The 23,374-nt window shown below is 39.0% G+C and overlaps 1 protein-coding gene across 3 annotated transcripts in view; it reads left to right on the top strand.

Annotated features, from left to right (window-relative positions):
- The window catches only part of ARB2A (ARB2 cotranscriptional regulator A), a 254,631-nt gene continuing 231,257 nt past the window's right edge, over positions 1-23,374 (top strand). For 2 of the 3 annotated variants that reach the window (XM_059493028.1, XM_059493026.1), the window contains exons 1-2: positions 1-145; positions 22,274-22,399. In XM_059493028.1, coding sequence (XP_059349011.1) covers positions 22,339-22,399 — 61 coding nt within the window. In that variant the 5' untranslated portion in view covers positions 1-145; positions 22,274-22,338. Of the gene's footprint in view, positions 146-11,920; positions 12,017-22,273; positions 22,400-23,374 lie in introns of all 3 variants that reach the window. The other variant, XM_059493027.1, reaches the window with a different exon arrangement.

Here is a 23,374-nt window from a genome sequence, read left to right as displayed (position 1 = left end):
CCGGGCGCTGACATCACCGCGCGCGGACCCCGGAAGTGGAGCCAGCAGGGGGCGGGCGGAGCCGCGCGCGGCACTAGGCCCAGAGCGGCCGCGCGTTCCCCGTGACGGCGCCGCACGCGCCCCGCTCCGCCGGCGGCAGCGCCAGGTACGTGCGGCGGCCCGGCCCGGCCCGGCCCGGCAGCGCCGCCCGCCAGGGGCGCGGGGCAGCGGCGGCCGCGGGCCCTCGGGCAGCAGGGGCACGGCCGGCCCCCGCGGCGGGCCAGTCGGGGGGGCGGCGCCCAGGAGCCTCTCCAGCCCTGCCCCGGGATGAAGACCGCGGGCCCGCGGGCGTCCCGTGTGCTTGGCGTCAGGCCTGGAGCGGCGGCGGGAGGGGGCGGGGCGGCGGCGGCTGCCTCCGAGCCGCCCGCGCTGCCCACGTGTGGGCTGCCGGAACGGGTGTGGAAGTACCCGTGTGCCCGTGTCACCGGGGCTGCGGGGAATGGCCACGGTGTCACTGCCCGGGACTGGCCCCCAGGCGCTGCCGAGCGCTGCGCTGAGCCTGCTGCCGCTCCACATTTGACAATTATAATTTCAGTTTTCTACATAAAATCGAAGGGATTTTTTTTTTCCGAATGTATCCTTACAGTCATTGCAGCAGGTTTTGGTGCTATCAGCTGCTTTTGCCAAACGAGACTTGCCAGTTTTCCCCGCTGCCTAATGCAAGCTTTCTGTGTAGCCATAAATGATAAAAAGTCATTTGAGCGTGATTTTTGACTTTATGCTATAGCTGGGTTTGAGTGATGGTTTTCATTCCAGGTATTGCTCTTCTAATTGGGTGGGATTGAATACTTCTTTTTAGACTTAAGTTTCTTGTAGTTGTTCCAGCAGCTTAGAAAGCTGCATGAAATACTTGCCATTTCTGACTTATCCAAATGTAGAGATTAATTTTTCAGTTTAAATTGTTACTTTTACTTGGTTTTGGTTTGGTAGGGAGAAAACTCAAAATTTGTAATACTAAACCAAGAGAGAATGGGCATGTATAGTCCCTTTCCAAAACCCACTCTCTTTGCTTTTTGAGGAACTGTTTCCTTCGTTTTTGTTTCAAGGATAAATATTGAAACTTTTGAGAGAGACTGAACTGGTTTTCTTCCAGGTACCTAACTTTTTATGCTGGTTTTATATAAGCCAAGCTGCTCAGAACCACATAAGCCAGCTTGTCACAAAATGCGTCTTCCACTTTACAGTTCTTTTGCATGAAGTTTTTTTGGCTAAAGTAATAAGTTTGCATGAGCAGGTAACAGACCTTCTTCAGGACATACCATCATTGGCAAAAAAAGTGTTGTAAAAGTAATAACAATTACAAAGCTAACTGGATAAATTTGATATTAATGCAGCACTGATTTGGTGACACTGAAGAGTGGGGTGTTAACAGTATTTGCCTTTAACGGAGAATAAATACCCATAATACAGCAGAAAGGTAGTGTCCTTTTACTAACCCTTAGTATTTTCTTGGCATCCTTAAAGAGGCAGAGGGTGAAAGAATGGCGTGGTGTTCTGTTACAAACAGTAAAGCAGTCTTGTGATAGCATCTTGGTTACAGAATGCCCACAGGTTTTTAAAAATAGGTATTTTGTAACTACATGGGAAAAAGTGAAAAAACTCTTGTGTAGAGGAAACTAAAACTTTAACAACTGAGGATAGTGGCTTGGGGTGTGTCACAGTGCAGTCAATGTGAAAATGCAGAAAGAATGTCTTTATATGCTCATTTGGGTTTAGAATTGGTTAAGTCTGCTGTTCTGAGTGTTTTAGATATTATTTCACTTTCTTTAAAAAGAGAAAAAAAAAAATATTATTTGCTGACCAGAGTATTGGTCTTCACAGGGTAGCTCCAGCTAGAAGCCCCGGGTGAGGGCTGTTGCTGAAGTCACTGCCGGTGCTTGCTGCCTGCCTGTCAGCTGGAGCTCTGCTGTGCCTCCTCCGCTGCTGTCAGTCTAGGCACTGCCCAGCCCACCTCTGTCAGAACATGGTGGGTTAAGACGGGTGTAATATTTATTGTGTCTAAGCTGACCTGACTCTTTTTGTCTGCAGTAGGTTAGCAGATGTGGGTAGGCATAGGAATAAGATTAAAACTTCCAGCAGGCCAACAGTACTGAGCAGCTGGAGGCAGACAAGGGCATCATCTTTTCAGAGGCACACTGCACGCTCAGACTGCTCTCTTAGTGAAATACCTTTAATTATTGGAGTTTTCTCACCAGTGCCTGGATTTTGTCTGTCTTCTTGAGATTACCTTTTTAGTGACTGTAGCCAGTTATGACTATATTTAAATCAGCAAGTTGATTTGACCATGGTCTTTACTGAATTGCCTTTTATGTACTAGTTAGCAAATGTTTGGGAGAGCTTCTCCTTATAATTACTCAGTGGGGATTTATCTTTTAGAATCTCTTCTTTTAAGTTCACAACCCTATTTTTTTCCCTTGAAGACTCAGCACTGACTCTGGAGGTTCTGCCCATTCCAGGCTCTATAGAAAAAGTCCTGAATACAACTCTTTTGCTGGTACTTTGAATCTGAACCACTGTTCCTTTGGGGAACAATGTGCTGTCGTGACTGAGGAGTTTTTTAGATTTACAATAGATTACTGGAATTCTTTGAAGTAAAGCATACATACAAAGAATGAATAGATATCTTTTAAATTTTTTTTTCTGCAAGCTTACTGAAACAAACAATGGACATAAAAACATCCTCTTATGAAATTTAATACTGCTCTGTGAATTTGTTTGGTGCTTTAGAAGGACTTTTTTCTCTTCACAGGTATCATTGTACATATATCTATTTAGCTTGCAGATGAGTTTCACAGATTTGTACTGAGTGGAATTCCCAGAATACAATTTAATAGGCTTAAATTTGTTATTTTTCATGGTTATTTTTCCAGCATTTCATTTGCTGTGTGGACAGAGAGCTGAATATTTAAGTACTCACAGCATTCCTTACACTGTTTTTGTAATGCGACTGAGTTTTATTAGGAAGTGAAAAGACGTGCTTTTATATCATCTTTACCTTTCTGCTTAGCTAATTGTCAGTTACTTATTAGTACACTGGTTTTGGTAATGATTTTTGTTCTATGCCTGAGTGTTTCTATGAATCAGAGTGGGACCAAAAGTTATTTACCTCCAGCTACAGACCCATTCTGTTAAAAAAAGTGCCCAGGGTGCAGTTTCATAGCCTGTTCACATTAGATCCCTGTTACTGGAATGGGGAGCACTCCTCTCTGCTTCCTGCCTCATCTCTCCAAGCCAAGCAGAAGGTCAGCTGGCTGCACAGTGAGCCAGGTAAAGAACCAGATCCAGCTGATAAAAAACTAGAGGTAGAAAATGCTTCTTATTGCTTTAGCTTGCTCACTGACATGAATGCCATTACAAGTAGTTGTGATAGGACACAGGCCAGCGGCTTTAAACTGAACAGAGATTAGCTACTAGGAAGAAATTTTTTACAGCAAGCATGCTGAGACATTAGAGCAGGTTGTCCAGAGAGGCTTTGGGTGCCCTATGCCATGATGTGGAAGGCCAGACAAATATTTTGGGCAAACTAGGCTTGTGAAAGGTGATGCTGCCCATGGCAGGTCATTGAACTAGATAAACTACAATGTGTCTCAAAACCCAGATGCTTTTATGAGTCTGTAAGAAATGATGTAGGAGTGGAGTGGAGAATTTAGAAGTAGGAGGAGGGCTGAAAGTGTATCGTACAGACTACAGCAGATCGTGGAGCTGCATCCTGAGTCACCTTGTACTTTTACTGTGGTGAAAGCTTCTCAGCCACTTTTCTGAGCAATCTTTCTAGTGAGTTAATTAGTAGTGGTACTGCTGGTGAGCCTGGTCGCCTGCTCTGTGGTCTAGTCAAGTCTTCACTGCTTTTAATCCTGTTACACTCTCCTGAAGAGTATTGACCTCCATCTGCATGGAACATTTCTGGTGCTGCAGTTTGTATTCTGTTGAGTGCGTATCCAAAGAGGAAAGATAAACCACGTAAGACTTTATCGGACAAATTTTAGGTGTTTCTGCTGTTGTGGTTTCTGTATTCTTCCAGGTTCTGTTGGCCAGCAGAAATTCAGGAGACCAGTCTGTGCAAAGCTTGCTATATAGATATTTGGCTGTTATAGGTATTGATTTTAAATGCATTGGTGAAATAAGTATTGTCTTAGCAAAAGCACTATTAGCTGAATCAATATATTTGGTATGGTGGTTAATTTAAGAAACTCTTCGGTCAGCAAGCAGTTTATTCTGTGTTGTGGTTTAACCCCAGTTGACTAAGTACCATACTGCCTGTTAGTCACTCCCTTCCCTTTTCCCTCTGCCCCAGTGGAATGGGGAGTGAATTGAGAAAACAAGGTAAAACTTGTGCATTGAGATAAAAGCAGTATAATAACTGAAAGAAAATTAAATACTACTAATGATAGTAATTGTAAGGAAGAGGAGAAAGAAAGGGAAAACTTGAGTCTGGCAAGTAATGTGCAGTAGTTGCTTACCACCTGCTGACTAATACCTAGCCCATCCCTGATGAGCCACCATCCCCCCTTCAGGGTAGATTTCCCAGTTTATATACTGGACATGATGTTGTGTGGTGTGGAATGTCACTTTGGCGAGTTCACATCACCTGTCCTGGCTCTGCTGCCTTTAGCTTTTTGTGCAGCTCACTAGCAGGGCATGAGATGCAGAAAACTCTGGACTTGGGGTAGCACTACTTAACAACAGCTGAACCATCCACCAACGTTATTCTCATCCCAAATCCAAAAGGCAGCTACACTAACCCAGCCAAAACCAGGACACTCAGGCAGGCAGATGAAAGAATTTTCTATATTGCATGTCTAGAAAAAGAGATGATGATTCAAATAAGAATTAGCTGTGTATGTTGTCAATTGTACTGCAAATTTAGCCAGTTTCAGTGTTGAGTGGAAGTGGGTCCCATGTCTGAAGCACCAGTAATGTTAGTGCTTATGTTTTTTGAGGCTTGTGCATTTAAAGTCAGACCCATCATACTATATTTTCCCAGTTTCTGCTTTTTTTAGTGTTGGTAATTATCGTTGGTAGTAAGGGATTTTACTATAAATTTCAGGTCAAAGTTTAGGCTAATTTTCTTTTTCTTTTAAGATGGATGTGATGAAAATGTTTTGATTGTATTAAAAGTATTCTTGATTACTCTTAAGTATCCCTAAGCAACTCCAAGATGTAGGTAAAAAGTATGAAATTTAATAGGGACATAGCTTTGGAAATGGTGAACTATTTCCCAAGATAGCTAGTCTGGCTTTGTCTGAATTACAAGCTCCATAAAGTTGCCATTTGCCATTTGCAGTATATCTTTTAAGGAACTTAATTTGAATTCTCTGGACATTTCAGCAGCAAGATACATATTCTGCTGACCTGTAGAGCTTTCTTCACTGTATCTGGTCTATAGTGAAAGCTGCTGGTGGGACATGGCAAAAAGTGGGCTCTCTGGTTTCTTGTCATCCCTTGACTGAGGTATATTTTCTCTTAGAAATGGGCATAGTGGACCCCCTCATTGTTCTGTTTTAGGTGTATAAAGAAAGGTGGATGATTGTACTTTGGAGCTGTTTTATACTTCTGTGTTTTGGTTTTTGGAGTAATAATGGCTTGTTTGAGAATATGGACAAAGTAATTCTGATTGCTCACATTATTAGAGTGCCAGGTACTCTCCAGCTTGTCTTCAATGGTGTGTCGAAGACTAAACCGTACAAATAATGTAGTGCTTATAGTTTCTTTTGAAGTTCTGCAGGCCAGGCTATATAAAGCCTTGAAGTGTGCATTTGGGTGGCTGTCGTGTTTTGGCATACAATACATGCAAATCTAAGTCTCCTTGTTTAACTTAAGAAGATGGTAAACTAGCTTTGCATCTTTCCTTCTTTTTTTTATGCACAATGTGTAGCAAATCTTGAAAACATCTTGCTTTTTTTCCTAACAAATGGGCATCGCATTCCTCTTCAGAACGTGTGTTACAGACACACCTCAAGGGGGAAAATGTTAAGTGGGCTAGATTTGAATAAATACAGGCACCACAGTCAAAAGGAAAGTATTTCAAAGAAGAAATAAGTTTACAGGAAGCCTTGGCAGTGAAAGAGCCATTATATAAAATCATTATTAAAACTTGGTGAAATGAGAGAAAAATAGATGTGTTCAGGCACACAGTCTGTATTTCTTGAATAATTATCATTGTACTGACACAGTATCTCCCCACTGAAGCATACGATTCAATCTTGTGAAATAAAGTCTGAATGAAAAGAGAATTCTGTATCTGTACGTTGTTATCTCCCATGCTGCGGAGCCTGTCTGCAAGGCTAAGGGGAAGATCTCAGAACAAGCATAGCCATCAAAACTACTATAAATGCAAACTTGCTCTTGATACGTGCTAATCAATAAGTAAAAAAATTGGTGGAGGTTTCCTTGTACTTAATTTTAAATGTTTGCATTTTGGAATAGCAGAGTTTGAATTTTGGAAGCATAAACTTCCTACCATAGTGATCACTGCTTGAGTCCTTCTTTTGCGCTCTCTATATTTCTTTCTTGGCATGTTGGCAAATCAGGCTAAAAAGTTTTTAGGCAGCAACTGTATCCCAGTTCTGTCACCTCAGTTGCGCTGGGTGAAAATTGATAAATTAAAAGCGTCCTCTTAAAAAAAAAAAAAAAGAGGAGGGGGAGGGAAAAGCAAGAAAGGATGGTAGTTTTAACTCAGATCAAGCCCCTGTTTTGGTTTAACTCAGATATGATTCCCTGAACTGGTTCTCTGCGCATTGCTACAAACAGTTCTGTCAGCTGAGGGGACAGCATAGGTAGGGGGTGGGACTGCTAAAGTCATTTTGCAAAGGTGTGTTTGTGAATATATCTTTTGATTCTAAGACCTGGGGGCAGGAAGGGTCTTTGTTCTGTATTTGCTCTCTGTGAAACAGTGGGGTACTTGTTATCTGCCTGGATGAAGTTGAACATAGCATTCCCTTGGTTTGGATTTAACATTTCTCAGTGTAAGAAATTGTCCTCAATTTTTAGAAACTTTGAGCATATTCTGATAATAGCAGCATGAAGACTCCAGGTTATTTCAATCTATGTTATGTCCACTGTGATAATGAAACTTTTATTTCCATCAAGAAGCAATATGTGCTTAACCACCTTGCTGTGTGAGCTTTCGTATCTGTAGCAAACCCCAGCTAGTATCCTGACTTGTACTTTCTTTATTAAGACATGATTTTTTATTGTCAGTGACTCAGAAACAGACGGTGACATTTTTGGCACACAGTACCATTTGTTCTCTGTTGTTGCTCTTTCTAAATAGGTTATATCTCTTGAATTGTAGCATTACATTCATGTGAATCATCCTATCAACTTCACTAACATCAAATAGGTTGCATGTATGTTCCTGCAGGAGAGCTCTAAGTTCTTGTTCATTATCTTTCAAAATAATTCTCTGGGCAATTAAAGATTTTTAAAAAATTTTTGTCTTTTCATTCTTTGTTCTGTTAGTCCTATTATCCTTGTCTTCCTTTCTGGTGAATATTTAAGTAGTCATGAAAATTAGGGTAACTCCCTAAGGAATAATTGTGAGAGGACTACACCAAAAAACCCAGAAGCTTGAATTTTTGCCTGTTTGAGGTAGTTGGTTGCAGCAGGAATGAAGGAATAGAAATATACAGAGATGGAAACTCCAAATCTGTAATGATGTCAACCCCTACCTGCATTTTCTTGAGATGAAAAATAAAACTGTTACCTGGTTTATTTCAGACACTGAATTTTTCAAAGCTAGTAGTGTGTTCATTTTGAGAAGCTCTGATTTTGCCTTCCCAGTGATGTCCAGAGGCAACCTTTTCAAGAACATTGTTTTAAGAATTCCGGAGAATCATGGTCTTTAGAGATTGCTACTAACAGAGATATAAGACAGCTTTATTTCTATGAGAATATTTAACTATTTAGCTTTCAAAAAGAGGAGCATGGTGTAGATAGCATAGTTGGTTGGTTGTTCTAAATTGCATTTATCTTTCACAGTATAGGACAGCAGATAAATAACTTTTAATGTTTTACTTTATGGAAAATGGTGGTAGATACACCTCCCCCCAAAAAATGTACTGTGAGGGTAGTCAAACATGGGAGTGGGCCCCAGAGAGGTTGTGGAATCACTGTTGTTGCACATCTTCAAAACTTGACAAGTGCCTAAGCAGCACATTCTGGTAACACTTTTCAGCTGACCTCCAAAGGTATGTATAGATGCATGCAAGTTATACCTTACCATGTACGTGGTGCTGTGTTTCGGATTAGGAAGGTGGTTGGTACAGTCAACTTTTGCGCCAGGTGTCAACCTCAGAATTGGTGTGTAAGAATCTCCAGCGATTCCACCTGTAGAAGACATGCTGTGCTGTCCTTGTTTGGGCATGCCTGCCAGCACCACAGAACAACTGACTCTGCTTGTTCTGCCACAGGGCTGTGGTGAGGATGGATGCTGCCAGTGGACAACAGGGAGTGTGGTCTGAGGAAAGCTCTTAATTGGCGATGTCATTTCTGTACTCATTCTGTAATGGCAGGATGAATGAAACCAGGGGACTGGAGTAGTGTGGACAAAGGGAGCTTGGGAACAAGGACTTGAGTTGGCAGTGTCTCTGTGAAAGCTCTTTATATGAAAAGACAAATGAGAACTTGGGAAGGGAACAGAATGGCGCTAGAAACTCTCAGGATAGAATGTGAGGCCAAATAAGACACTGAGCTTGTGAGAGAAATAGGAGAGGATGATTGAAAGATACCTAAGTGTGGAAAGGGAGGAACTGGGGCTGGGAGAAACATGAGGGTTGTACTTCAAACTCAGGAAGGTTAGACAAAATACTGAGTGGCTTCTTATTGAGTATCTTCATTCAGTGCATTGACAAAGGCAGAAGTGCAGTGGAAAAAATCATGTGAGTATGCTTTCTGTATTTGGTTTGTGCAGCAGGGTTTTAGTTGCTGAGGTGTGCGGGTGTGAGAAGGTCTGCAGGCTTTTGTGAGAAGCTGCAAAAGCTTCCTACGTGTCCAGCAGACCCAGTGCCAGTCAACTCCAAGATGCACCTGCTGCTGGTCAAGGCTCTACCCCTGCAACCCATGGAGATTCACAGAGGGGCAGGATGGTGCTTCCCAAGACTGTATTGGAGAGAAACATAGATGACACTACCTTAGAGAAGTGGTTGAGAATAGAGATCACTTCTTTCCTCTTTGTGTTTTCCATGTTAATTTTTGTATGAGACTGGACTTTTGGTGCACAAGTGCTGAACCTTTTTTGTGCAGGTGGTCCTAATTTTGGTATTCCCTGGTATATGTAGACTAAGCATTGCTTTGGTACTGTGCCTTTGGGTAAGGAAGGCACAAATTTTGGCTTTTTCATGCAGATTTACTCAGAATCAGAAAGGAATTCCTGAGAACGGAAAACAGACCCCTAAGACCATGAGCTCTTAATTCTTGTTCAACCAGACACTGCTCATAATGATTCTCATGTTCCTTGTGCGGTCATTGCTGTTGTGGGAGGTAACTAACTTGTAAATTGATGTGTGCACGCACACACACACACACACACACACACACACACACACACATGCACTCTGTCTGTATGTTTGGTTTGCACTTTTGCTTTTTCTTATCTTCATAGAATGGTAGAGTTGTTGACATTGGCAGGGACCTCTGGAAATTGTATAGTCCAATCCCAGTACTCAGAGAAGGATTAGCTAGAGCAGATTACTTGTGGCAGAGTATAATGAGTTTTGAATCTCTCTAAGGACAGAGATTCTATTACCTGTTTTTATGATCCACTCTAATCACAGAGGAGCAAAGTGAGCTCTCTGTGGATTGTGGATAGAATCCCAAAGGTTTGAATGCTCCCCAAAACAAGATTAGAACCAAAAGAGGTTAAATGTTGATAACAAAAATTAATGTTTTATTTAATAGAAAAGAAGTAAAGAGAAAAAGAGGTGAGGGGTGGGAGGACAGGAAGAGTGACAGACACATGTTACATAGAAACATATCACTCTTCCATGGGTCTTGATGTCTCATTTATCCTTTGGTCTTCTAGGTTGTGAGGGTCCCCCTCTGACAAAGAATGGATTAATAAACATTTGGGTCAGGTGGGAGTGCCCAGGTACTTACCCTGACGGGGCAAGTTTTACCCTGTCCCTTGCAGGACTGTGTATCAGTTGCATGATTTTCCATCACATGCAGTGCTCTGGTGCGGGGTCTGGGGAACCATTAAGGGAGCATTTAATGGACCATGACACCCCCTGAGCAGCCCCTAACATGAATGTCCCATAGATGTGGCTTTTATGACTGAACCAGTTTGAGTGAGAAGATGGGTGTGTGTTGCCTCTGACCAGAGGTTTTTCACCATGCACCCAAAACCTCTTCCTCCTTTCTTTGGTGGGTGGGGCGGTACAAACCTGGTCTCAGTACACAAGACAGCTGCTGGGCTTCATCCTCCTGTGGAAGTATTCTTCTCCCCCAGCCCAGATCTAAAAATAGTATCATTTTTATCTTAAATTACCTTACCGTCTAGGGGCTCAGCCTAGGGAGCCCAGACAGGATGCAGTGGTCTTTGCTGCAGCTTTGTTGCTGCAGCTTTGTTGATGCAGCTTCACTACACATTTTTAATGGACAAAAATCCTTTGTAAAATGTTTACGCCATAAATTACAATATTTCAGTTTCTGATACCTGTCTGGATGCCTGCTCCAGTGTTTGAGCCCCATTAGGTTAAGGAAGTTTTTCTTAATGTTTGAATGTCCAGTTGTATATTACCTTCTCACTGAACAACCATGGGAAGACTAGCTCAGTGGTCTTCTGTCTCCTCTGGCGTTTAATAAATACTGATTATGCTCCTACTACTCCACCCTGACTTTTCTCCCTGTAGTAGTAGTTTATCTTAGTAGAGTAGTCCTGTTTATCTCAGCCTGTGCTCAGATACCAGATGCTCCAAGCCCTTAACCATTTTTGCAGCCCTTTGCTGGTCTCACTTCAGTATGTTTGTGTCTGTATTGCGCCTGGAACATCTGAAACCATCACAGTATTCCAGATGTGTTTAGAAGTGCAGAGTAGAGGAAAAGGATCATGTCCCTCCACCTACAAGCAATGCTTTTCCTAAAGCGGATGTCATTGAAGGGATCTTCACTGCTTTGTTTCTTCAGGTGTCATTTTAAACGACTGGGAAACATTATATATAGTCTAGAAAATATTTCCTATTCTTTCTACATTTTGGATTTTTCCCTTTCCAAGCTCTATTAGCTTGAAATAGTATTGTGTTTTGTGAAGTTGCAGAGACAGTAAGAGAAAAGGTGTATTTGTTGGAGGGAAGAAATTTGCTCCAGCTGATTCTTGAAAGAGTGAGGAATATTTTGAAGCAGAGTAATTTTTACATATCAACCTAAGTAGGTAATTGCTTTCCATTTAGTTTGTACGTTATCCTTGGGGTAATTAAACACCTGGCTAGTTAAGACATACTTTACCAGAAATATAAAATTAGTATTTCTGTGCTTTTCAGGGCTTGGTTTTAAAGCACTCGAGTCTTATGTTCAAATAATTACCTATTCTGGTTACATTTTGGGATTCTGTTAGCTTTGATTGTCTCTGAGGACTATGTTCTCTTTCTTCTTCCTTTTCCCATTTTTTTTAATCTTCATCAGATTTTTTGATCCACTTTCCAAATTTCTATAAAGTCTGCTAAACTTCGTGTACATCAAGGGAGCATGTATTTTGTCTAGCATTGCTGGTCTTTTATTCACAAGATTTGGGGTTTTGTTGCTGTTTGGTGTAAGGCTTTTGTCAAAGTATTTTTCATCTGTTTTCCACCCGTCTTTATACAGTAGCATTTAGTAACAAAACGTGGTGAGTCTGAAAGTTTTGGTTTATCTAAGAGGTTTTTTTCCTTTTTTCCTTCTTCTCTAGCACAAGAAATTTAGGACAGATGATTTTTGCTTCTTTGCCCTATGTCGCATTTTTAAGCTGTTGCAACTGAAATGTTTCTTCCACTTTCATTTTGAGGTAGGTTAAACATGTAAAATATTTGAGGGTTTGCTACATTATTGTGTGCATGTCTGCAGCATATTTTTGCTTGCTGTTCTGTAGTTGATATAGTACTTTCCTTTGAACATTCATTTTGTCCTGTGTGCATACTGCTAATGTGACTGTGTAGTGCTCAATACAGCATTAATTAAATTACAGAAAAAAAAAAAAATCTTGTTTACATAAGGATACTTTATAGGTAGTGCTATTTTAGCACATATTTTGAGAATTGTCAGTTATTTGAGAAAATGTTTATATTGCCTGCAACATGCTTTTCAGGAGTCCGTTGTGCTCAGTGGAGCTGATGCTGCTTTGTGTTCTTCTCCTTCAGGAAACTGTTTAATGTATCTCTCCTTTTCTTGTATTAATTTTTTTCTTGGGAATCAATATGATCAGCTGCTATAGAGACTGACGTAAAGAATTTTAACATTAGTCCTTAGTAAAAATGTGTATTGTTCATGACTTCTTAGGGTGAAACATTATCCATCTGATCAAAAGATAACCTAGAGGTAAAATAATTTCAATGCATTCTGTACTCTTTTCCTGTAGTTACAGTTTGTTTAACAATAAACACTGTTATAGTTACTTTATTTTTCAGCTACCATGCTACTCTAATTTCTAAGTTGTGTTTAACAGCAATTAGTGGGGATTTTAAGAATTGAATGGAACAGACAAACTGGAAAAAACTTACTTTGGGTTAGGATCAAAATTTCTTAGAAAGAGACTGTTAAGCTTCTTTAGTTTAGCCAAAGAAAGAGATAAGACTTGGCTGTGGTGTCTAATCATGTAAGTGAAACATAGAAAACATAACATAAAAAGGTGTAGCAATAATTAGTGACTGAAGCCTGAAGCCAGAAATAAAGTACAAAGGACAGTGACTAGCCTTTCGGAAATCACAGCAATTGATGGACTGTTTAGCTCTTAATAACTTGAATTTTGCCATGGATGACTTTCTGTAAGAACTGCTGTAGTTAAACATAAATTACTGGTCTTAGAGACGGGTAGCTGAGGAAAATAGAAGGCCTCTGTTTAAGAGGATGTATTTGATTTTGAGGGACTGTCAGGCCTAAAACTGTGAGCCTTCCAATAAAAAATGGGGAATTTATAATGATTTTTTTCCCCCCAAACTAGATTGCATCTCCCCGTGTCTTTCTCCTCTTGCTTTTATCTGTACCTTTGTGTTAGGCAGTACATGGGCTGATCCCTGCTCAATCACATTCTGCATTTATAAAAATTAACGACAGTTTTTCTCCTTAGTAGGGATTCCTTCAACCTGGTAGGAAATACAGTGCTTTCAACAAAACGGACAAAGAATTTTGCAATGTTGGTTTAGAATGACTCAAGTTTTTTTAGCCCATGTCTTTTAGTGCTTACTGCTAGGACAGAGTGTTTAGGCTTAAGGCTAAACCAGTCCTGTAGATGCATCTGTATAGCCTCATTGAAGTAGTTCATCAAACAAGTAGAATTTGATTTCTTCAAGGATTTTGCTTTATAGCATGGAAAGTAAAAGTATGACTATGTATGGCAAAAGGATTGAAAATAAAAAGAGAGCACTTGGTCCACATTTTTTCCTTCAGGCTTTCAAATCAAAGGTGTAAATGAAATTGCCAGATAATTGTCATAATTATCATCTGCATTTGTGGACACCTGTAATCCATCATGCAGGAAGACTAGGCCAGGAGGAATTGCATAAGGTTTAACAGAGTTAAGAGTGTGAAGTTGTGCTGTGACAATGATAATTCCCAAACAGCAAGCAGGCTGTGGTACAACTGGCAGAGGTGTTGTGTGTAAAAGAAGCTGGGGGTGCTGCTGGATGGCAGACTGAACAATGTGCCCTTGTGTCAATGAAGTCAAATCGATTCTCTGGTATTGGTAGGAGATGTGCTAGGGTGCTGTGTCTGGTTTGTCCCCTGATTTCAAGAGAGATGTTGATGAAAAATTGGAGAAGGTCAAGCAGGTATCCACCAGGATGATTTGCATGTTAGAAGGATGATTAACATGTTAGAGAACTCAACATTTGGAGAAAGTTCAAGAAAATTGTTTAGGTTGGAAAAGACATCTTCAAGTCCAGCTGTTAACCCAGCTCTGTCAAGTCCGCCTGAAATGATGTTCCTAAGTGCCACATCCACACATCTTGTAAATCTCTCCAGGGACGGTGATTCTACCACTACCCCAGGCAGCCTGTTCCAGTGCTTGACAGCCTTTCCAGAGAAGAACTTTTTCTAATATCTGATCTAAACCTCCCTTTGTGCATCTTGAGACCATTTTCTCTTGTTATTTGTGAGAAATGCCCAACCCACACATTGTTGTAGAGAGCAAGGCGGCCTTCCTGAGCCTTCTTTTCTTGAGGCTAAACATGCCCGGCTCCCTCAGGCAATGCTCATAATACTTGTGCTCCCGACCCTTCACCAGCTTCGCTGCCTTTGTGTGTACATGGTCCAGCACCTCACTGGAGAGACAGCTTGGAGAGGTTTCGTCAGTCATCCAGTACATAGAAGATAGAGAAGCTGTGAAAGACAAGCTGTTTTCTGCTCAAAGGGATGAATAGTGAGAGCAGAAATTTCATCTCAGCGTAGGGAAAAGGAAATCTTGGAGTAAGTTTCTGAAAAGCATGGTGGAATCTCCCTCATTTTTAAGGCTCATCTTGGCAGCACCATAGCTTACTTAATCTAAAGCCGTGTTAAAACCTAGTGAAATAAGGTGCAAGAGAAGGTTGGAGACTAGATAATTTCCCAATATCTTTTCCTGCCTGGACTACTCCATGACGCTCTGGTCACAACTTTTTCATCAGGCTTGGCTCTGGACAGAGATAGCAAGATTGTAGATCAGGCAGTAGCAAACTGTGTAAATAAGTGTGGTTAGAATTACTGACAGGTACTTGATGGGATATTTTTTTATATAAATACTATATTTTTAGTTTTTAAAGCTGAACCAGTAAAGAAAATAAAACTTTCATTGCTTTTATGTTTTTGTTCTTTTTAATGTTACGTGAAAGAAAATATGTACTGATATCGAAGACAGCTAAAAATGCAAGTTTGATGCAGTCAGAATTAAAATATCAAATTATTTAAATATTGAGCTAAAAGGAATAATGTATTTATATTATTAAAATTATATATAATATATGTATATATATCTGTGTTGTAGTGCTATATTATGACAATCTAGCAGAAGCAAATCTGAAGGCTGCAGGTGTTTCACAGGGCTATTTGCTTTGCTTGCCAGGTAGTTGAAATTAAGCAGTACTTGGTTCAACTGGCCATATAGCACATGCTGCCTCTCAGGCAGGGGGCAGAGCAAAGACAGTTGAGGTACTATATTAGTAAAGCTTGCAGAAATCATAAACATAGAAGAAGCAAGTGTTCTACAGGAAGAAAAGCTGTGGGAAGAGCTGTACGGCAGATCTCTTGAGGCAGACGTTGCCACAAAGAAGAGGTATGTACACTATGGGGATTTGGGCTTTTTAGTGTGATTCTGAAATAAGATAACTTGATGATGAACTGATGTCTCCAGTGCCCTGCATGCTCTTTTCAGTTGTGTATGATTTGATTCTGCATAGTGTTCAGCTGTTTTGTATATTTTTGTGTCATCTGCAGTATTTGCATTAGATGCAGAGTAGTCAGGTGAGGTGGTGATATATATTTGCATCTGCACATTGCAGAAGATGTTGGAGGAAACAGATGTGTTGTAGAAAACTGAATGTGCCTCTTACCTTTCTTTACCTCCTTTACTGCACCTCTCAGCACAGAGTCTGAGGCAGAATCACAAATACCTTGCTGTTTATAAAGATCTGGGCTATAGACCTGGATGCACTGCATTTCCATCTGATTTGCATGTGATCTTTTCAGGAGTCTTCAGTTCATGGCAGACAATCCTTCATAAAGTTGTGTTGTTACTGAAGAGCAAAGGAGGAGAGAGAAAAAAAGGAATTTTACAGTACTAGACATATAGGCCTATGTCTAGGGGTTTTTAGCAGCTTTTGGTGGTGGCCTGAGCAGAAACCATTTCCCTAGAGTTTTCCAGTTTTTCTCTCTTTCTTCTCTGGCACTCTGGAAGATTACTTTGGTGTCTCTCATAAGAGAAGACTCTATTAATAGTCTTCAAGTTTTTCTCTGTTCAGAGGCATATTTCTCTCCCAACTGACTCATGGGATTTCTTGAGAAAAGACAATAAAAAAAAAAAAAAATTCTGGCTTTGTCCTGCAACTGCTTACTATGTGCAGAGATGAGGCTGTTGAGAGTCAGTCTTCTCCACTCCATCTTTCAAGTCAAAATCCTGTTTAAACCAGCAATACAAAGTACAAGCATCTAAATCTCATCCAAACACAGTTTTTTTATAAACTATCACACGGCAATTTCAGTTACGTTATGAAGTAATGTTCTACCAAGTCCTCATAACTCCTTGTAATGTACAGTGCCTGGAAAACCTTATTCTGTAAATAAGGAGCATAAACAAATAGGCACACAACTGTTTTCCAAATTGCTTTATTGTCTCTTTTTTTGGTTTTTGTTGGTTTTTTTTTTGGTTTTTTTTGTTTTTTTTGGGGGTTTTTTTTGTTTTTTTTTTTTTTTTTTTTTTTTTACTTTCCTTATCAGCTGAGATATAGGCCCATTAAATAATGGAAAGGAAATCACCCACTAATTATAGCATTATTGTATATTACATGGACTTTTCCTGATGCTTCAATTGCGGGATGTTAGTTCTTCATAAACATTAATTCTTTGGAATTTCCCTCACATCTGCTGTTTGTGAAGGATTTCTTTCAACTTTTTAGAGGAAGGTGATGGTGAAGGCATCTTGAAATTAATGTCTTATTCATCAGTGTCCATTCATTTCAGGTGCTGAGATTAGGAAAGCTAAAGAAGGTTCTTTTTATTTCTTAAAGCAGGAATCCAGGCTGAATTTCCTGCCCAGGAAATGAGAAATATACAAAGAGGTTATCTGCAAACATTTTATCTTTCAGGCGTTGGGTACAAGTCACCTGCATATTTCTTCTCTGAATAGGATTCTCTGGGCAGTATTCTCCCACCCTACTGCTGGGTCACTTTTTCTGTCCGCAGAGTTGATGGCCTGATTCATTAGGTAATTGTCTGTTTAGGTCAACAGAAGTAGGGTCCTGTATACCTGATAATTGATAGTTTGCATATTTAAGAAAGTACTGTATTGTGATGTTGTGAATTAGCCACAGTAGGTGGGCAAGTCCTTCTCTGGCTGCACCTTCAGTGTCCAAACAGTGGATGGGGCAAAGAACTGGAAAGGTAAAAGTGAGAAATCTCATGGATTGAGATAAAGACAATTTTGTAGAAGTAAAAGCTGTACACACCAACAAAGTAGAACAAGGAGTTGCAAATACTCAGCCATCCTCAGGAAAGCACAGCTTCATCGCATGTAATGGTAACTTGGGAAGACAAACACCATCATTCCACACATTCCCAGTTTCTTCTTTTCCAAGTTTTTATTGCTGTGTGTCATCATGTGGTTAGTTGGTCTCAGCTGTCCTGGCTGTGTCCCCTCCCAGCTTCTTGTGCACCCCTGCCTGCCTGCTGGTAGGGCAGCACATGGAAGCCAGGGGAGCCCTTGAATGCTGAGTGAACACTGCTCAGAGTGTTAATGATGCTGTTTTCAGCACAAATCCAAACCCTGCAAGCTACTATGAAGAAAACTGACTCTCCTGCTTGTGTTAATATGGATATTCTTATGAAGGTGTTTTTCAGCATTTCAAGGAAGTTAAACCAAAATCATTAAAATCTTAATATGTGGAGTTGGGTTGACTCCGCTTGGTGTAATGAGTTGTTGACACATCCTGCTAATGCACATGGCTCCTGGTCATCCGTTGTTTGAATTTATGGGGTAAATAAAGCTGGAAGGTGGTTGCTGTGCTACTATATCAAACGTTAGAGCAGACTGCTGTTGTGTACTTTATTAGCAAGTTCTACCATCATTTGGTAGTGTACACAGATCTACTGAGATGCAGGGGCTTAAGGATTGTTGCCAGTTTCTTTGTATTTTAAGTGGTTACTTCTGCCCTTCTATCATTTATTAATCCCTTCCTGTGCATCTTTCCTCTGCCTTTTGCAGTGGTATGGAACATGCTCTGGACAACTAGGTAAAGTTTCTTGAAATTCTGGTAAGACTTAGTAAGTCTGTGCTAAATGCGTGAGAAAGGCCATTTTAACTTCAACAGAGCAGGACAGGCTTTAAGGGTAGTTAATGGCAAGAAGTACATACTACTAAGCTGGTCCTCTGATCCTAAATTTCTGATCTCAAACATAGAAATCCTGTCTTTAACATGGAGGTGCTGTAGCTGCTCATTAACATCATCAGAACCGACCACAAGATGCTGTCTCTGAATCTTCTTATACTAGAGGTAGACATTTTCAAAACCATTTAATCTGAAGCAGACTGGAAATAACAGCCTTTCAGAGCTGGGTTGGGTAAACCAGTAAGCACTTAAAAATACATTCTTTTAAGTGAGGGAAAGTGATGTACAGCCTTAATTGATGCAGTTAGTGATGCCATGTGTAGTGCCCTTAAAGTGGGAAAAGAAAATCCAATTAGAGAGAAAATACTGCTAAGATAAATTATTGGGTTTTTTGCTTTATTGAGACAATACCAACTAGGGACTTGAGGCAAACTGTGACCCAGTCATCTCTTTACAGAAGAATTGGGTCTTAATCCGTCATCAGCCACATTATACAGATCTAACCCATACTTGTTCCTAGCTTGCTTGGGATGCCAGTTTACAAGAATAGGACTCTCATACTATTATATTTTAATAAAGGAGTGCAGTACAAAGAAGCATTCTGATAACACCTCGTCGTTGTATCCAGATAAGCCTGAAGGACTCGTGCTTTTTGAAGATAATTGTATGGTTTTTTTCTTATTTCTGTCTTGTTAATGCTACAGTAATTTATAGCTTTTCTGTGGAGTATTTGTCATATTGACTTAGCTTCAGGTATTGCTAATTTAGAGCAAAATATGTTTTTTGTCACTCTTATGTCTGCATTTGCACAATGAAGAGTATTTTAAGTATGCTGAAACCTGCGTATGTGTACTATGTGTATGGATATGATATGGTGTCATATGGTATCAGTTTGGTTTAAAAAAATACAACTTATGCCATCACAAGGTCTGTAGTCCAAGCTTCTAATACCACTTTACGGGCAACAATATGAAATATGCGTATGTTCTCTTATGTGTGTGTTTTTAAAAAATTAATTTTTTGACCATTGGTTTTGAGTCTGCCAGTTTCTGTAATGACATAAGCAGGGGTATAATGAAAATGCAGCCTTATTGGCTCATGTGAAACCATGAAAGAATAATATCTGTGTCAAATTATTTTTAAGTATTGCAGCGGATGGAGTTAAAGAGGCACAGAATGTGTATAAGATACTTTGTGTCAGAATATGTAAGTTTTCATGCATAAACAAGATACATACAAGTAAATATACCTAAACTTATTTGCTGTAACTATTTCTTCAGTTGAAATAGTAACTTGTGCTTTAGGAAGTTACTAAGCACAAGTTAGTAAGCACAAGTTACATGTGTAACTTGTATGTAGCTTTATGTAGCTGTATGTAGCTAATAAAAAAAAACTCCATAGAGGCGCTTTCAAAAGACTAATCTAAATAATTGTCTGAATAACACATTTAAGAACATAAAAAATTTAAGCATAACACATTTAAAGTCTGTATTTATTGCAAGAAACTTGATGGCGTTTAGGAATTATGTTAAGTGGTCAGTATATACAGTTGAAGATCTGGGATTTGAAATTAATAACTAGAATAAACTGCAGTTTGAAATGAATGCCTACAATTCCTGCTTTGCCTATATGGAACCATTCAGAATTTCATAATTTTCCATTGTTTATTTTTATACCATCAGTAGTGGATTTGGCACCTCTCTGTCAAAGAACAGAATTCCAACTCTCTCAAGTAATTTATTCTCTTAGTTAATTAAACAAGTATCACCGAGGGATTCCAAAACATCCTGTATTCACAGAAACAATGCATAACGTGCTGTGTACTTGTTCCATCCTCATTATGATATCAAGTCCTGCCTCCAGTGGCTGCTGTAACAGTTTTTTACATTGTCAAAAAGAATTGTAAATTCTGCCTCACAAAGCTAAATTCAGATTTATTTACTCTGGTGCTTTCAGCTTTGCAGTTGAACTGTTATCTACTCAGTGGCAGGGTCTTCATCTAATAAAGGCAGAAGAATGGTATCCCTGGCAGAGATAAGAATGGCAAAGATTCCTGGTCTCTGCACTGATTTATCTGATCAGGGGGTGGGGTCTCACTTTCCAAGGTAAATTTTTTAATTTAGATTTTATGTTTCTTCCCTTGGCTAACAACAAATATTTGAGGACCTGTTTGTATTTTCTTAACTGCATTAACTTACTTATACCAAATTATGAATTTTTGAATGTTGTATAGGGAGAAACACTCAATTTCATATGACTAGAGTAATTTTAATCTGGGTTATTACAAAACACTATCATTGTCATTTTTTAGCATGTTGAATAATTTAAACTGAAATGACTTTCTTTTCTATATGCTTTACTAGAATATGCTGGAATTTATTAGAATATACTACTATGTAGAATATAGTGGGTTTGTGTTGCAAATGTACAAACAAGATGGACAAGATTTTGTATTTGGTAGTCTTTTTTCTATGACTGCTTGGAAGCATCTGAGGAAAATATTTAATACCATCCATATCTGGGAATCAACCTTTGAATCACAGATATTTACATAATAATATTAATAATAATTAAGAATTATTAATATTTACATTGACAACATTATAGGTTAGAAAATGCACAAAAAATCTCAGTGGTTTTGCTGTTGTTTTTGTAATTGCTTTTATGAGTGGTCACTGAAGGGTTGGACAAAAGATGCACATTTTAACGGAATCATGTCATAATTTATGAAGTACTCAGTATAAACAGACCTTTCCTTTCCAACTCATTAGAAGTTATGTCTTATAAAGACTCTTGTCAAGTGCATTGCTGTTTCCCATCAGCTTTGTCTGAACAACCTTTACAAAGGAAGGTGTCAAAATCTGCCATAGTTCCTACTTGTAAAATGGATTATTGGATTTTCTAGACCCACAAGTTTAAAAGACCAAATCACAACAATCCTTCAGACCCTCTCCTTAGTTAATAACTAACACCTCCTTAAATTGCTGTATTTAATATACAATATACAAGTGCTCCTTTAATATACAAGAAAATGTCTAATAGGTTTTGTCTATGTAGAATAGAGAACTAGTCTTTATTATGCTAAGTTGTTGGGTTTTTTGTGCTGTCTATGGAATGAACTACTGTTACTTAATCATTTTGGCGTTCCTTCTTGCAGGTCTAAGTGTTAGGGATCCAATAGTACAGTTGGTGAATCCTGTTACTGTTTTGACAAGTTACAATAGAGTTCATACAAGCTCATCAATGATGAAGTACATGAGGGAGAAGAATAAAACAAGTTGGTAATGACTGACACATGAAACAAAGAACCAAAAAAAGATTAAGGGAATAAGAGTTCAATGCTCTGAAGTCTTTTTATTGGGAAGGAAGAAGCAATTGTGATTTGGTAGTTCACTCCCTTGGTGTCAGACTCAAGATGAAAGAGTTTGTGGATTTGAATGTCTGGTTTGCCTTCTCTTCAGAAGGAGAAATTTGGAAATAGATTTTGTATGTAAAGTCTTGTCTTGAATACACCGAGATTTGTTCTGTAGCTGGACAAATGTAGCTTTATATTTTAATACATTTACAATACAAATGCATTTCAATACCAGTAATGTATTGTGGAAATCACAGTGGCTTAAAATTGTGTGCTTCATGTACCTTTACTAAAACAAAACTATGTAGTATAGTCATGACAACAAAGTGGAGTTATTGAGGAAGAAGATCCATAAAGATTGTGGAAGTTCAGTTGATTGTCTTTTGTTTTTCTTGTATCTTCTGTTTTTGACTTGCAGGTGTTGCACTTCTGTAAAAGGCTTATTGATTATGATGATACATAGAATCATGAAGGGAGTAGTTTTGATTAGGTAGAAGTACTTTAAGGATTAGTGAGAGATATTGTTCATTCTTGTGAACTTGAATCTTTACCCAAACTTGGTCAGACTTTGGGCTTATAATAATAAGAATATTTTTTGATGATGTAAACAGTAGAAGACAAGAGCTGTTGAAGGACAATTCAGTAAATTTGTTCATTTCCAACTCTTGTTCTTTTTTAGGTCGTCCTTTGAATATTAATCTACAGTTACCTCAGTATTTCAGAGTTTGTTCATAGTTTGGGTAAATGATGGCTCAGCCCCAGCAAGGAGGTCCAGATGAAAAAGAGAAGACCACTGCATTAAAGGGTATGAGTCTTTCTTGCCTTTTTTTACATATATTGACATTTCAGAAATTATTGTTTAGGAAAGGAAAATAATATGACATGATTATAAGTTAGAGCTTGGGAATTACAATACTAGAAGAGACTCTTAGTCTACCTGTGATGCTGCTTATTGTCTAACAGTGTGTCCATTTATCAGTATTTTCGTAAGATGGTATAAAACATAATGATATATGGTAAGGAGTAACAGAATAAACTATTCATTGCTTTTCAAAATGTTCATAATTGTCCTTTTAAAAAGTTGACTGACTTTTATGTTCTTAGTTTTCAGAAGTTTTGATTTAATTTGCGTGATGCTTTTGTTTTTAAAAGCATATTACAGCTTTTAAAAAGCTCTCGGACTAGAGTGCTAAAAGGGAAAAGGCTTTCAGGACATTGATATCCATATTGGTTTAATAAAGTTTCCATTGTATGTTTTAAAAAATAAACACATCTAAATGACTTAGGGGTAAAAATAATTTACATAAATAGCATATTTTAGATAGTGGCATTCAGCTTTGGAAGTACAGGAAGTTGGTAAGACCTACAAGTAAACTAACCAAACCTTGATTTAAAGTGTTTGCATCACACAGTTGTATTCTAAACTGTCTTTCAAAGGAGAAAAAATAACAGTTTGCCACTCAAGTGTACATCCTGGATTTCTATCAAAGCATTATTAGAAAGCAGTGTTCCATTACATGTGATGATAGATGGCATTTCTTCAGTTGCAACTGAGTTTTTGTGAAGTATTTGGTGAAAACCATGTAGTGCTTTTATAATACTTTGTGCCAATTCTGTCCAATTAGTATCTTTTGAGGAAGCTATAGTTCAGCTTTGGAAGTAAACTCCCATTTTATACATGGCATTAATTTAATTATCTTTAAGGATTAGTGCTAATGATGTGATTGAGTGATTTTCCATTTAGCTATAGAAGGTCTCCTGCAGATCACTCAGTTTTCAA

This window comes from Ammospiza nelsoni, chromosome Z (genome assembly GCF_027579445.1).
Source record: "Ammospiza nelsoni isolate bAmmNel1 chromosome Z, bAmmNel1.pri, whole genome shotgun sequence".
In the NCBI taxonomy this organism is placed as follows: Eukaryota; Metazoa; Chordata; class Aves; order Passeriformes; family Passerellidae; genus Ammospiza; species Ammospiza nelsoni.
The sequence above is the reverse complement of the archived record's forward strand: the minus strand, read 5'-3'. Positions and strand labels throughout refer to the sequence as shown.